The sequence below is a fragment of the Serinus canaria genome, chromosome 1, assembly GCF_022539315.1.
Source record: "Serinus canaria isolate serCan28SL12 chromosome 1, serCan2020, whole genome shotgun sequence".
Taxonomy (NCBI): Eukaryota; Metazoa; Chordata; class Aves; order Passeriformes; family Fringillidae; genus Serinus; species Serinus canaria.
In genome coordinates this window covers 55,751,968-55,767,785 of record NC_066313.1, presented here as the reverse complement: position 1 = coordinate 55,767,785, position 15,818 = coordinate 55,751,968, and the positions used below count along the sequence as shown (strand labels likewise).

Sequence of the window (15,818 nt, the reverse complement as noted above, 5' to 3'; positions counted from 1 at the left end):
AACCTTAAGATTTAAGAAAATTAGTGGCAGATACAGGAGAATGATTCTGACTGAAACAGTTTGTGTGATGAACTTGTAATAGAAAGTTTACATGACAGAGCACCCTTTATGAAAGTTACCTCTGTAAATGCATCAGCAGTGTTTGTGTTGACACGTTTTGATCTGAGATTTGTATTTCTGTGCACAAATTCTAAAACTGGGACTTGTAGCACTGATGTATGTGGTTTCAGTGTTTTCTTCTACAGTTGTTTAAATGGCTTTTTTTTTTTTTTTTTTTGCTTCTCTCCCCCTTGCCTTCCCTCTTCTAGTGTCTGACCATAGTAACCTCCCAGAAATTGTGAGCAAGGTTCTAACTCAAGAAATGCAGAAAATCTTTGTTAATAAAAACCTGGAGAGTTTTAATGAAGAATTTCTCAAACACAATGCTACCTCCATTCAGCACCAACTGTCAGGTTTGTCTAACTTTTTCATGCTCTTGAAAAGGAGATGATTTAAGTGATGTAAAACCAGAATCTTTATCTGCAGTCTGCAAGGGCAGGTTGGATGGGGCTTAGTGCATCCTGGTCCAGTGTAAAGTGGCCCTGGGAATGGCAGGGCATGTGGGACTAGATGATCTTTAAGGTTCTTTCAAATTCAAACCATTCTATGAATTAATATATAAATTCTAAGGAGATGTAAAATGACATGTTTATGTGTGTGTGGGGGGGGTGGCATTTCTGTCTGCTTGTACCAGTTTTTAAAAATGTACTTCACTTTTTTATTAGATGGATAAGAAATTTGCTCCTTACCTTCAAACCACTATAGATGGTGGTTGCAGTCAAACCACCATAGATGCTCAAGTTTTGAAGCACTTTCGTTCTTCCTGTTATGGCTTTTTTTTTAAAGTATTAGAAAATAAAAAACAAAATCCCATATCCATTAGCAAGTGCTTTTCCTTATTTTCTTTTCGGCTGGAATGTCTCTCTGTTCCTACTCATAACTTTATCATGTAGCAACAGCATCAATAGAAGCACCATGATGAACTTGTTATGCAGCCTTTGCTTTTCTGCTTGATGGTCAGCAGTGAAAATGCTGAAATCTGACACTCAGACACTGTTTATATAGAAGAGCCACAAGTAGCTGCTGGAGCTAAGTCAAAGGAAATTGGAATTGAATGATTACAGAAAGTTCTGGAATATTGATGTGACTTGATAAGCTAATAGAGAAAATAAAATGCATTTCCAGCAGTTAAAAAACAGAAGTAAGTGTATCAGGCACTTCAAGTACTTAGTGCTAACCTCACCTGGTCTTTAAAAGTGACCCAGGGTCTGTTCCGAATAACTGGAAGAAGTGAGCTTCAGAGGATTGCTCATTGCTCTAAAGGAAGGTTAGGTAGAATACCACCAACTTCCATTGGCTTCTATAAAATCTTTGTTTCAGGACAGCATTTTTAGAGAAATACTTATACCTCTTTCCTGCAAGCAGGCTCAAGTTTTGGGAAGTCAAGTACTGATATTTCAGCAGTCAATTGCTCCAAATTCTTAGGGATGTGTTTTTCCACTCTTGTGACTGTTGAGCATCTCACTGGCTGCTTTACAGGTCTTATCTTCTGATCCTCCAGTGTTATGGAAAACCCTACAGTCACTGGCTAGGGTTTTGGTAACTTTAGAACTTCAGCTGTGTGTCAGTCTTCTGTTTATGCTGGAACAGGTTTGAGACAGTTTACTTACCTACTCCACAATTTTTAAGTTTCTTGAACAGTTATCTTTAATTAAAGCTTGCAGATATGAAGATCTGGAAGACCTAAGGCCTAAGTTTGAGAGCACAAATGAGTGCTTTCTCAGCTTAAAATTACTAGTAAAAAAACTGTAAGCAGACTTCTAACCGCTTTCCAATTTTTGTACCATACCCTCCCTAACTTTAGTCAAGAGTAACTAGGCTAATATAAGTGTTATGGGCAATAATGGCTCTGCATTGAGTCTAGCAGTTGGTTTTCTTCAGCCTACAAAAAGCAGTAAGAACTAGGAAACTTTATTTAATTGGGAAAACTAATAATTGGGAAACAAGTTGTGCAAAACCAAGAGACAGACAAAACATCCGGAAGGTGGGGTTTTAAGTTTTCTGGTAAAATGATTAAGCTTTTTGGTTTTCTGCAGTAGATTACATAGTGGAGTGGGTCTGGAGTTAGTACTTGGGCAAAGAAAAATACATGAAATGCCAACACATTCATTAACATGAGATTTTAAATCAAGGCAGTTATGATACAAGGAGCAGAATTTTGCAGAGATGCCCAGGCCAGTTTTGGTAAACTCTTTGTGGTCTGAGAAGCTGTGCAGTTCCACAATGCAGTGCTTTCCTTTCCGCCAATGTAGTCTGGTCTAGGTGAAGCACCAAGCACTTTGCTTGTACCTGAGCTGTGCCCTTAGCTTCAGGTGAGCAGCCAAGGCCCTGTGTTCTGCCATGTGGACTGGCCTGAACTTTTACTGGATCACATTCCACGCTTGTTTAGTAACAGCTGTTCACTTAGCTCCAGTACTTGTAAAGAGAATTCAATGTGTCTCTGAGAATTGCTCACTTCTGCATTTGTTGGATGGATTTCATTTAGCCTGATTTGAAGGGCTTCTCATCAATGTACTCTGTGATCTTTTTCTCTACTGAAGACCTGTCGGTCAAGTGAGGCATGTCACTTTTGCAGGAGCAGGTCTCCTGTATTATTCAATTCTTATGCTTCTAATAAATTTCAAAATGTCTTTAGTTTCATTATTTTTCAGTTGCAAATCAAGGAGGAAGATATAGTTTATTAAAACTTATAAGAAGTCTAATTCACATTTATGTGTAAGTTTTCAGGTTCTGTTTGTCTATATATGTTGTATGGCATTTAGGAAAACTAAACATTGTGGGTTTTGTCTTGTAATAAGGTGCAAAGATGATGTATTTCCTGGACAAATCAAGACAAGAAAAAGCAATTGCTGTTGCAACTAGATTGGATAAAAACATGAGAGACAAAAATGTGAAGGTAAAAGATACAGTATATAAAGCCTCCAACTGTATGGGATCTTAAATAGTGTATAATTTAATGCAGGATAATGTGCATGCTTCATTTACCATGATAAATGATTACTTGAAAGAACAAGGTTTCAAATTTTTTCTGTAAGTAAGAGATGCATAAATACCGATAGAGAAACCTGTTTGCTCAAACTATTGTTGTTTAACAATATGTGCCCTTTAAAATAAAAAAAAATTGAATTGCATTTATTAACTGATGCTTTTGTTTCTTTAGACATTAACAAAGGTTTTTGAGGCGTTGCTTGATGGCAGTTTTGGAAGCTGCCATGCTCAATGTGAAGAATATCAAGCAGCATGTCATAAACTGTTCCCTTTTACGTCTGCCTTCATGCCTGCCACAAATGAAGACAACAGCAGCATTGCATCTGTGAATCACACGGCCATTAACCATGATTTGCTGTCCAATGAAATCTGAAGTAGTGTGTGCAAGCCCCTGTGTGTGTGTGTGTGTACCTACATGCACACATGTATATGAAACTCTGACTCTCATTACATGCTGGCTGGATACAGATCAGGGTTACTTTTCCAGGTTGTATTTTAATATCTTTAACAGGTATCTAAAACAAAATATTTGGATAGTTAAATGGAGTATGCTATTAGGGTTTTTTTCCTCCCAATGAAAACTGCCAATATTTATGTAAACATCTTTAATCAGCATTTTTCATGTTTATACTTGTACAGGTTTAAGTCTTTTAATAATTCATCAGCCCTCCCTCACAATAATATGGATATTAAAGACTGCTTTCACTTAAGTGTTGTTACATATGCAGATATATGTGAACATATCTTGTTAATAAATTATCATTTGAGAGTTTTTAGCAGATTAAGACGGAAGTGCTGCTTGAATTGCCCTCTTTGACTTTACTGTTCTTTAGGGGTTTTTTTCTGGGTTGTTTTGGTTGGATTTCTTTTTTAATCTTTGGTCAGTTTGGTTTCTTTTGAAGCACAGCAACAATGAAAGCATTGGGGGGGGGTTGCATGTTTTAGTCAGGTGTGTGTCTTATATGGAACCAGTGTTGACAGATAAGAAGATTAGGTTTGTGTAAAAAAAACCCAAACCAACAAATATCTAAGGCTTTTTGAAAACTATTCCCTCTATCTCGTGTTCCATAGCTATCGTTTCCTTAGTTTTATTGTCAGTTTAACATTTTAAAGTTTTAATATCCTGAAGCAATTCCCTGAGAAGACATAATGAATTTGAATACTGTTGTTCGTCCTTTGTTTCATCTCCGCTTTCCTCTTCTTCCTTCTGGTTTCTCCGCATTTGTTCACCTATTGACACTTAGGATGAAAAAGCTGCTCCAATTTTGTGCAAGTGCTGAAGGTACAGTAATGGGTAATACAGTTTTTCTCTGCATCATAAAAACTCACTGGTGGGTGTGCTGTATTACCTCCATTAAAAGTCTTAGTTGTCTACTTAAGTATTATGGCCAATACTCCAGAATTTCTCCTGCCTAAATGCTATTGCTGTAGGTGCTGAAAGGCAAAACAGAGAAATATGTTTTACATTTTAAAACTGTTTAAGGGAGCACAAAGAGGCTGACTACAAATCATAATGAACCTTTTTCTTACTTTGTACTCTGGTGCATTAACTATTAAATATACAACACATCAAAATGGAAGTTTAAATCTAATATACCTATTTAAAGCATAGCATTGCTAGACAAAATGGCTACGTATCACATGACAGCTTTACATTCTATAAAGACTGCTATCAAAACATAATTATACTGTGGCTTGTACAGAAAATTTCTGGAAACCGTAATGGAATTATTCAATCTCGGTTTGTTTTTATTTCACTGCAATGTAAATAATTTCAGTAATATTAACTAGCCCCTCAAAGGCAAATACCAGTTCATGAAGAGGGGATTTTATTAAGACAAATAAACTGTTCTAATTAAAATTCTCCTTTGTGTGTCATCTGTTTAGATTAAAAAAAATGTTGAATGGAAAATTCACTGTAAAATATTGCCAACATATGTTATGCTGTAATAAATTATTTTGTACACATTTGCCTTTGGTTTGGAATTTTTGCATGTTTATGGACATCAAACTTTAACCCATCATTCTTGTTATTTTCTGTTGAGTTGGGACATTGACTGGTTTAATGTTGATTCTGTAAGTAGCTATGAAAAAAAAAGACTGTTTAGCAGATTGAGATGTGTATCTATAAATAGTAATGGCTTCAGACTGCAATCAGTAGATTTAGATCAGATAGCAGGGAGAAATTCTTTCCTGTGAGGATGGTGAGACACTTGAACAGGGTGTTCAGAGAAGCTGTGGATGCCCCATCCCTGGCAGTGTTCCAGGCCAGGTTGGATGGAGTTCTGAGCAGCCTGGTCTAAGGGAAGGTGTCCCTGCCCATGGTGGTGGGGTTGGAACCAGGCAGTGTTTAAGGTCCCTTCCAACCCAAACCATTCTGTGATTCTGTGATAGTAACACTGAGAAGTAGTGATGTGGTTTTATCTCAAGTATTCAACATGTGCTGTGGAACACCTGGCTCAAAGACATCTTAGGCAGGGAAAGGTGGACCATAATGGGATTGTTTTGACTCAGCAGCACCTGAGAACCACTTGCACCATATAGTGAAGATGTGAAGTGATATAGTATCTTCTGTCTTTTTTTTAGTGATAATACTTACCTTGCTAGAGATTTAATTCAGGCCTTCAAAAAGAAGGCTGTGTTACTCTAGATAGGACTGCTTATCTAGGACTACTGTTTAGCTTGATACTTAAAGTCAGACGTCAACAAAAACACCCAGGGCTCCTCTTCAGCAGTGGATGCCTTGATAATGTAGATGAATAGTTTTCATATCTAGGCTGTAGGAACTTAATCCTGGAAATTGAGTCTTCTGTCATGCAGTGAGTGGTTTGGTTTTCTCTTAGAACTGCTGGAGGCATGCAGCCTGCTGAGTTTTCCTCAGGGCTGTCATTGCAGGTGTGAACTTCTTGGGTAACAAATGCTTGGCAGTCTGATCTCCTTCAAATTTCATCTTTGTTGCAGATTGGCAGGGTGTGCTGTGTACCCTAACACCTTAAGGTGTCCAGGCACATAGAAGGAAAATACAGAAATGCAGCACAAGGCTGCTGGCAGAATGCAGGACCTCATTTATCTAAACAAGCCTGGCAGCATTAGATCATTCAGAGAGATTGGCTAAATTGAGCAGCCTGAACTGATAGAGATGTTTTATGTTTTGACTGCTTTGATTTCTGGTGGTTAATGAATTCATCAGACTCATCTGGCTAGAACCCAGTGCAGGGGAGGTATGGCAGCAGTGCTCTGAAGCAGAGCAGCTCCACATTTGATGCAGTGCAGGCGCTGCTGCTGCTTGGGACACTGAGCCAGCACTGTGAGCTAGCATGGCTCAGGATTTATCCATACTGACTAGCAGGGTATCAAAAGTGTTGTACCTCTGGTGCAAGAAGCTGCCTATCTGGCTTGGCCTTTTAGTCTGGATATGCTGTGGCTGTGCCCTTCCTCAGGGTCTGTAAAACCACATAAGGAGGAGCTGAGAACAACAGGAGTAGCACACAATGCTTCCTGAATACATAATGATGAATGTAGGACTAACACTACTGGGATATGTGTGCAACAAGGCTTGGGCACAATTCTGACTTGACCTTAGGTTTGCTGCCCACCCCCAGCAGATGTTCTGCAGTCCTATGACTGTGTATAGTATTCTGTGGTCTCTTGCTATATCAGTTAATTAGGCTTCATTTGCTCTTTACCAGTCTTAGCAACACCTTCAAATTTCCTTCACAGTCTGGATGTGAAGCTATAGAAGCCTTGATTATGATCACTATTACAGTACATTTATTTACTCACCTCTCTTGTTTTCTGAATCTTTGAAAACCTTTTGTTTTGAGTTGGTTTGTAGTGGCTTTTCTAAAATTCCTATTGCAGATCCCTGCACCAACCAAATTGTGTTAACAGCATAAATGTCAAGAGAACTCATTGACTCAGCATCTAATCTAATCTCACATAGGGTTCTGCCATCTCACACAGTACACCCTCCTTCCTTCTCCTGTTCTCACAGGCCGGCAGGCATACCCCAAGGCTGACAAACTTCTCATCACAGAAAATAAGCTTGTTCCAAAACCCAGGCCCTAATGGAAAATCCCGACCTGATACATGTATAGATAGCAAACATTTAGTCCTGAACTGGCAATTAAGGTGAAAGGGGTGGTTTCTCACATCTCTGCAGCTGTAGCACGTAGGAAGAGGTCAAGTGTTAAGTGTGACACAGAAGGTTGAAACATAATCGTGTTGGCATGTGTGAATGCGCTTGCCACTTGCTGTTTCAACAGCAACATTATATGTACTTATGGCATTTGTTTTTCCATGTCTTAACTGCAGCTCCTAATGAAAAGTTCGTGGATTTTCCACTAGAGGGAAGCCTTGCATCCAGAATGTTTTCATAGTAACAAAACGCTGAAGTCTTGTAGTTGTTGTTTTGTAGTAAACGTGTAGGAAAATGCTTATAATTTTCCCTCCTTTCAGGCATTGGAGAGAGGTTGTTGTTCTGTATGTGCTTCAAAATCTGAATTAGACTCGTGTTTGTATAACCTAGCTGTCTGTAGGCATTGATGTGGGGATCTAGAGAGCACAGTCGGTTGGACTCATTTCAAAGCACTGGAGAACAGACATTTTGGGAAAATATGTTAGAGCCCACAGATGATCAGATCGGCTTTTTTGCAAAATCCCATGTCCTGTGCAAAAAGTTTCACTCAACTCCATTCCTCCCTTCAGGCTGTTGAAGAGAGGCAGAACGTGTCAGCCTTGAAGATTAGCCTTCATTCCAGTTAATTTATCATGAACTAAACACGTTGTCTGTTCCCCACTTGGGCCTTGCTGCTTGAACATATTTCAAGTCTAGACAAAGTATTTGAGAATGAGCTGTTAGCACTTAGGAGCAGGCTCAGGTTTTGAGAGGTTCCTAGATGTATTTTAGGTATGCAGTAAGGTAGTTTTAGAACTGATTTCATGTAATAAATGTTCATGTTTAAAGCAACATGGAAGGGAGTAGGCAAGGACCAGAGCAGGAACTGTGTTCCTCTTCCCCATACAGTGTCTAGCCCAGAGCACTCCTAGTTTGAGACAAGGGTTTGTTCCACAGGAAGTAAACTGTCATAAAGCCTCTCTGTAAATGCAAGCAAACTTTACCTGCCTGAGGCCAGGCTCTGTAAACAGTAGTGCAAGAGACATCCAGGAATCCACAAAAGGCATCAAGCACCAAAGGAGTCTGGAGACATTTAATCAAATGTTAGCTAATCCATGCATTTGATTGTATTTAAAATGAGCTCTGAGAGTTCCTGAAGTTGGAGGAACATTTCTATTAGCAACATATTCCCTACATGTCTAATACCTGTCCAGAGAAATTCAGACCCCTGGGATGAAGCCATTAGATTTTCCAAGGATAAATTTTTTTGAGGATCTGTAAGAGAGAGCATGATTAGTTTGTTCAGGGGTTGGAGGCCTGCTCCAGGTGGTGAGCTGTGCACTGGTGATTAGCTCAGGCATTGCAGAGCATCCATCTCCAAAGTGGCATAGGAATGTCAGCAGTCCCTTGCTGTTCTGCCCTGCTCAGGACCACTGTGCTCAGCTGTGTCATTTGTGAACACTGAAGGACCCATAAGGTGATTCTCCAGGGGACATGTAATGAAAAACCAACAGCCCTGTAGTGATATCAACAGATGTAGTCCATCTTCTCTTTGGGAGCTTACACTTTCACTAAAGTCTTTCTGGTTTAACAGGCAATGAATTCATAAAAAATCAGAAGGCTGGACAGCTCTGTGGTATATAGGGACACCCCTATATCCAGTGTAAAGCTATGGACACCTCAGGATGCCAGACATCTAAATTATTGCAGAGATCTGAAAATTGCAGATCTCAATTTAGGCTGATTTGCTTTTTGCTTCTGAAGTGCCACCTAGACTGTAACAAATTGTGCTGACAGATGTATATCCATGTGATTTCCTGAGCTTATCTGACAATTTGTTACTAAAAGCTTTTCATGTTCTCCCCACTGTATTTCTCCAGTCTCTCTCTCCACTTCAGGCTCTGGCCCTTGCTGTTTACTTCTGTGAACAGATTCAGGCCAACAGCTTAGCACAAACCCTACCTGGAAAATGTGGGTTGGTTGTCTACTGATTACAGATGGATAGACAATGAAAAGACAGCAATGGCTAATCAAGGATTTGGTGAGCAGCCCACACATAGGTGTGTCAGGCTATTTTTCACATGGCCTTCCAGTCAAGGAAGTATGGAAGATGGAAGTATTCAATCTCCTCCCATTCTAAGAAGTATGTTTTTTCTAGAAGAAATTGTGATCCTTCTGGGTTTCCTATGACCACGCCTGGCTCTCCATAGCATGTTTCACAGGTAGCCTCTCACAATCCTGGCCATCTCAGGCTGGGGGACAAGGGCGTTGTGGAACTGGCTGCAACAAATAACTGGTCAGAAGAAAGTTGTCGCTGCATTTGGCTCTTGATATTAGGCACCCTCTCATGAGCGTTGACCAAGCTGACAGAAGCCCTGAGGAGCGAGGACCACGGTGGGCAGTGGCTATGCTGGCTTGATCAGGTGCATGGCCTACCATGATATAAATTGGCTGCAGAGATCCTCCAAAAAACATCAGCTACTTCTGCCTTTGGTGACCACCTCTTTTCTTCTCTTGTCTCCTCCTACTCACTGAGGGCTTGTAATCTTGCTCTAATAACAGGAAACTCACATCTTCGTCAAGTGCCAAGCATGGCACCCTGCTGTCTAAGTGTTGAGTAGGTGTGTGCTCCTTGAATTTGCTTTCAGGGAGACCTAAGGCCCAAGCAGCCATGGATACAATGGCACAATACAAATGTTTGTCAGTGCCATGGCAGGACAAATCTGGACGTGCAGACCTGTGGTTTTTAAGTGTCTGCAGTGGCAAAGCCTCTGCTTTGCAGTGGTGTTTCATGGTTCTTCTATTTTTTTAAACTGCCTCCCTCTTGTGTAAATGCTCTGAGCTCCAGTTTTGAATGTAAGTCCTCTGATGTAGATGTGCAGCTAGTAGAGCTGGGCAGTATGGAGTGAGCAATTCTGAAACCCTGTTATTTATGAAACAAGAGTTGAAAATAGAAAATGGGCATATGGAAGAAATTGCTGTCACAGATCCTCCCTCTGGCTAGGAGAATTAGAGCATGGTTTACTTAACTTCCATTTCTGACGAAAACAGGATTCTGCTATGGCTTGTCACAAAAATTATTTGAAGCTGAGAAAAATGGGGAAAATACCCAGGGCTCAATAATTATTCCTGAAATGAAGCGCAGTTGCCTCACTCAGAGGAAAGGGCTGGATGCAGTACATGGTCACTGGCTGTAACACTGATTCTTTTCTTCCCCTCAACACAATCCCCTGTGCACGGGTAACAGGAGAGGCTCCAATGGACTCAAACATTGTTACATGCAAATCCCTATGCCTTAAAGGGGTGTGAATGACTGGCTAACCAAAGCTCAAGGATTGCTGCTTTTGTTCCACATTGGTGTGGTGACTAACTCAAGGAGGTCCTGGTCTATGACTGCCACTACTGCAACACAAATAATTGAAGAGCTCCTCTCCTGTTCTAACCTCTGCAGCCACATGCCTTCAGCAGACAAGCCGTCTTGGCTCCTCCCTTTGCCTCCTACTGACTTTCAGCCAACAGAGCATGGGAGGGAGAGTAAGGCTTGATTTTTTCAGCCTGTGTTGGTAGCTTGCTTCAGTGGGATGGATGGGAACAATACCCAGGACCCCCTGCCATTCCTAACTTCCCCTGTTTTTGTGGTTATATAAGTTTCCTTGAGATTGGTGCAATATACCACGGAAAACTCAAAATATTGGTTTAATAACACAAGAACAAGTGGGAACAACAAAATGGAAACCCATGTTCATTTTTAAAAACAAACCAAAAACCACCACAAAACCCAGAAGGTATTCAGTGTTCCCAGGAAAATCTAATTTGAGTTCTTTGGCAAGAAGAGTTTTTATACCTTTAGATGTGATCAGTATCTTTTTGGCTAGGTATTTTGGCCACAAGTATTTTTTGTTATCATTGTAGTTATTAATTGCATCTATTTAGAATCTTTATTTTCTGGCAAGATTTAAGGCTTGGGAAACAGAGTCCACAAACAGTGTTGGATAGGAAGTAACAGATGACTGAGACAAGTGGACTCTGTGTGCATGAGTGTGTGAAATACGACAGAAAAACTACAAAATGTGTGATTTTTAGTCACAGCAAATAGCACTGATGTGAAATATATCTACCAGAAAAATTTGCTACCTTTTATTTTTCTAGTGGAGGAGAGAAATTAGAGGAGATGTCTTATTGTTTTAATACATAAGACCTCCCTTATGTGTTTTGCTTCACAAGGCTTTAAATTTTCTTCCAATGTGGTTTGTGTGTCAGATATTTTTCATAAAGGCCTCTCAAGCTTTAAATTCCCTTTTTTTTCCTTGTATGTAATCACTCACTGTTGGTGAACATTCCTTCTCCCTTGGACAAAATTGCCATTTTTTTCTGAAGTAGCACAGTACCCAGCAATCTTAACTCCTCAATTTATCAACAATTCAGAGCCAAGCTAGGTGGAAAACAACAACTGTTTTTCATTCGTATTTGAAATAATACAAGTTTCTTGATGGAGTGGTAGTCATAAAAGGTTTTGAAGCAAAACTGACAGAAAAGTAAAGAATTCAGCATCTCCAGTTCCTGATCCTTATGTACGGTATGGTGGCTGCAACATCAAGTAGAGGTAGAAAAAGTGGCTTGCCCTGAGCTTGAGCCCACAGCCCAACACAGGAGATAAATTTCTTGCCTAGCTTTCGTAAGTATGCTTTTTCCTTTATTTTTCCCCTCCCCCACCTTACCCTTCAAAATGGCTATTTACTGCTGCTGGACCTTTTTGGATGAGGGAGGACTTAATGGAAGAAGAGCAAACCCTTTCCTCCACTCAGCCTTGTGCAGAGTCTCGTGTTCAGCCTCCTCTTGCAAAGGATATGTGCACAGCCTTGTTTTCCTGAAAACAGAGCCAGAATGGAGCCAATTTCTTCACTTCTAATTGCCACACAGCACTCCAAATGCCAGGCTCTCTCCCCCTTCTGGCTTCCTGCCGTGGTCCCTTTGCTTATATTTTCTTGGCTTTTTGTCCACTTCTCTCTGCTTGTTGTCTGGTGGCTCCTTTGCACTGCAGGAAAAAGACTTCAGACTTCTTATGTCTTATTTACTCACTACCATCCCTCTCCTTACCTGAGCTTCTCTCTCTTTCCCATGCAGTGCTCAGCCAAAGTCCCTTGACCCAGAACATTCAAAGTCTTGAGTGGTTTTCAATTCTCTTTACTGTGGACAGATGCTCAACATTCAACTCAGTGATGCCAATATAGGTTACAAATCTACTTTATCAGTTTAAATTACTTTTAATCCAGCCACAACAGTAGTGATTAAATCCAAACTGCCATAAATATGCTTCGGCATCATTAATTGATTTAAAGACATTCTTTCAAAACTCCAAGAGATTCTGCCTCTACTTACTGAAAGACAGAGACACAGACTGTATTGTGTTCACATTCAGGAGGTTAATTTGACAAGCAGAAAATCTAGAAGGATAGTGGGCCAGAGAAAGTGAGCTTAGGTTTTGGCAGAATTCAGCAGGAAGGTGTATGGTTTGCTCACAAGGCCACAGCTGTGAGTGCCTGTGAGCAGGTCCATGAGTTTGCATCCACTGTGCTACAGTCAAGGGCAGAGAGAAAACCAAAAGGAAATGCATCAGTCTGTCAAAACTCCAGGTTCCAGTTCAAGGTCTGCAGAACATGTTGAGAGAAGAGGAATTAAAGTCCTGTGAAAGACCACTGGCAAAAGATATTTTATTTGACAATCTTTCAAGATTAGTATATTGCTGTAAGTCACTCGCTCTTCCCACTGATGGTGTGGATTGAGCTACAGGTCATAGGCTTTTATTTAGCCCAGCTGGCAGCCAAAGTAGCAAAACACCTTGGATGGTAGTTAGGCAGCCTATGTAAAATGCATGGCTCCTGTCTCTGACAAGGTTTAATTAAGCAGCTCTCCTCATTACAGAACCAGTTTAGCAATCAACTCACACAGGCAATTCACTTGCAGCGTGAAGGATAAAATAGGCTGGAGTGTCAACCACTGCCTCCTTCAAATGAGCATCCTGAGGGCAGGGTTGTGATGTGCTGCACAGGGAGACAGGTTATGCTGGTGATGTTTGATCTATTCCTGCTCTGCAGCCCAAGGAGTTGGGTTTCCCTGTGTGTCAGTCTGGCTGGCACCTGTGCTTTTTCATCCTCTGGCAGTTTTCGTTTTTCTATTTGACAGCTGTCTTCATTTTGGGCTCCCCCGCTTCCTTCAGCTAGAAGTTTGGCAATGATGGGCTGTTGTTTGTCATTCACAGGTTTTAAATTATCTACTTTAACAAGTTGGTATTGTTACTTATATAAAGAATTGTTATTTTCACAGACTAATAGATATTAAAAGACTTGTGGAAATTAAATATTCAAAACTCCAGGCTTCTTCCATGGGCAGGGATCTGGCACTCTGGCTTTTGTCTAGTATCAATACCAATGAGAAGACAGGTGTAGGTTTCACAACACATTTGTTTTAACTGTGGGAATATGGTATTACTGAACAAAATTTATATTTTGGGTTATTCTTGATCTTTGAAGTGGTGAAAAGAAATGATTCATTAGGCAAAAACTTTTCAGCCACTTCAGATTTGCAAATTCCCCCCTCTGCAGTTCCAGTTTCTGTGTATGTGCATATGGTGCTGCACCTGTACTGTGAATTGTAACCAGTTTCCAATGACTTTCTCATTCTGTTTTGGGGGTTTTTTTTCTGTTTTACATGAATTCCTCAGAAGTTGTTCATGGATCTGTGGGCATCTCTGGGCCATGCTTTGGAAGCAACTAGATTATTCAACCTCAGCATCAATGCCTTTTTAAACCCATTCTAGGAATCTCTTCAGTGTAGCAACACAATGTGTTGTGTCCCAAACTATTCCATGCTTTGTTTAGAAAACTAGTGCTTTTTGAGCCTTGCAGCTTGACTATATCAAAGTGCCTGTTTTAAAAGCCTTTCCCTGAAGCGTGTTTCCAGGCAGGATTTGTTGATTTAAATAGCTGTGTGGCTCACAAGTTTGTGAGGTTAAAAATGCAGTAGGAAACCACTGTAAACATCGCGTCACCAGCTGAGTGGGATCTGGAGACACTGTGTCGAATGGGCAAGAAGAAATTCACTTTAAATACGGTTGGACAGCTGCCTAGAAAATGAGAGGGATTCAGTAGCTGAGGTTTACATTAGGAGCTGTGTTGGATATTTCTCCCCATAAGCATGAGCAGCCAGGCGTGTCAGCCTGCAGAGTTTCAGGGCACTGCACTTAAAAGTGACTTCTTCCTTTTGCCAGATGTGGGCTCTTCCTGTTGGCATCTGTGGCAAAAGTGCAGCCAGTTCAGCTGGAGCATGCTGGGGCCTTTCAAGAATATTTATGGATGTGCATGGCTACATGGTCCGTGACATAGAACCAATGAGCATAAAAGTGAATCCTTGTTTCCTCTTGTATAAGCTAATGGTTTATGTGGAAAACTGAAATTCACCAGCTGTCTTGGTTGCATTCAGCAGAATCTAGGCTGCTTAGGAGAAAACATGAGTATTTACTGAAAGAAATGTTAAGAGATTAGTCTGTGGAGCAGTAAACACAGCTAAGTAGTTTTAAGCCCAGGTTGTCTTAAGGAAAGAAGATTGCTCAAACACATGGCTCTAAAGAAGGGAAGTTTATAGAATAATTTCTTCAGCATGTCCAGAAATTATTCTGAAAATGGTGATTTTGAGTGTAAGATAATAATTTAAAGAGAATGTCAGGAATAAATTATTATATCACTACAGGGAAACAGTTGGTTTTTTCCCCTACCTATCTATACCCTCCTTTTATCAGCTCCCTGAGCTGAGCCCATTCAACTAAATTCAACAAAAAATTACTCACTTTCTTTCTCTATTAGTTTTCTGCTGTTCTAAAGTGTTGAATTGGTTCAGCAGCAGATGAGAAAAGACATGCAGAAGGTCTAGGCCAGGAGCACAAGAAGAGAAAAGGAGGCAGGTCATTCTCCTTTTCTGGCAGTAAGGCCCCAATCAATGCCAGGGTTCTCCTACAGCTTCATCAGCCTTTGTGCACTATATTTGTGACATGACCTCAGCCCCCATCCCAAAAGGCAGTGAGATTGCTTGACCATCTTTATGGGAAACAACGGGAAGGGCACAGGAGGACTTTCACCCTTGGGTTATTGAGCCTGTACTCCTCAGCAAATGGACAGGTTCAAGCCTAACCTCAAGCACCTTTTGCCCCTAAGCCAGGTTGTGCTATAGACCAAGCACCAGCACTCGCTGGGGATGTGTGGTACAGGTAGGGTTGATCACATGTGATTGAGCAAAAGAGATTTGGCATCAGCTGCAGGGCCAGGTCCTTGTCTTTTAGGGCTGTGAGCTCTGCCTAGTCACGTCCTTGACAGTTCCTCCTTCTGCCTTGCATCCATTGTCTCTCATCCTGCTCTTGCTATTGACGTCATGCCCTCGTATCTCCTTGTCCCCTACTTTTTAACCTCGCTTTCCCTCTGTGTCACTGTGGTCTTTAAAAAGGATTGTTTGTAGACACTTTTATTAGCAGAAAGAAAAACAGAGGAAGACCACAGAGAGGAGGAAGCCACAGAATAAACAACAATTGAACTTTGTCATGAGAACTTCTTTTGATTCACTGCAA

The 15,818-nt window shown here is 40.7% G+C and overlaps 1 protein-coding gene across 2 annotated transcripts in view; it reads left to right on the top strand.

Annotated features, from left to right (window-relative positions):
* NAA16 (N-alpha-acetyltransferase 16, NatA auxiliary subunit) overlaps positions 1–5,055 on the top strand; it is a 64,664-nt gene extending 59,609 nt beyond the window's left edge. For both annotated transcript variants that reach the window (XM_050970575.1, XM_009102980.4), the window contains exons 18-20: positions 309–452; positions 2,898–2,995; positions 3,260–5,055. In XM_050970575.1, the coding sequence (XP_050826532.1) occupies positions 309–452; positions 2,898–2,995; positions 3,260–3,460 (443 nt within the window). In that variant the 3' untranslated portion in view covers positions 3,461–5,055. The remainder of the gene's footprint in view (positions 1–308; positions 453–2,897; positions 2,996–3,259) is intronic.
* Positions 5,056–15,818: the final 10,763 nt, after the last annotated feature.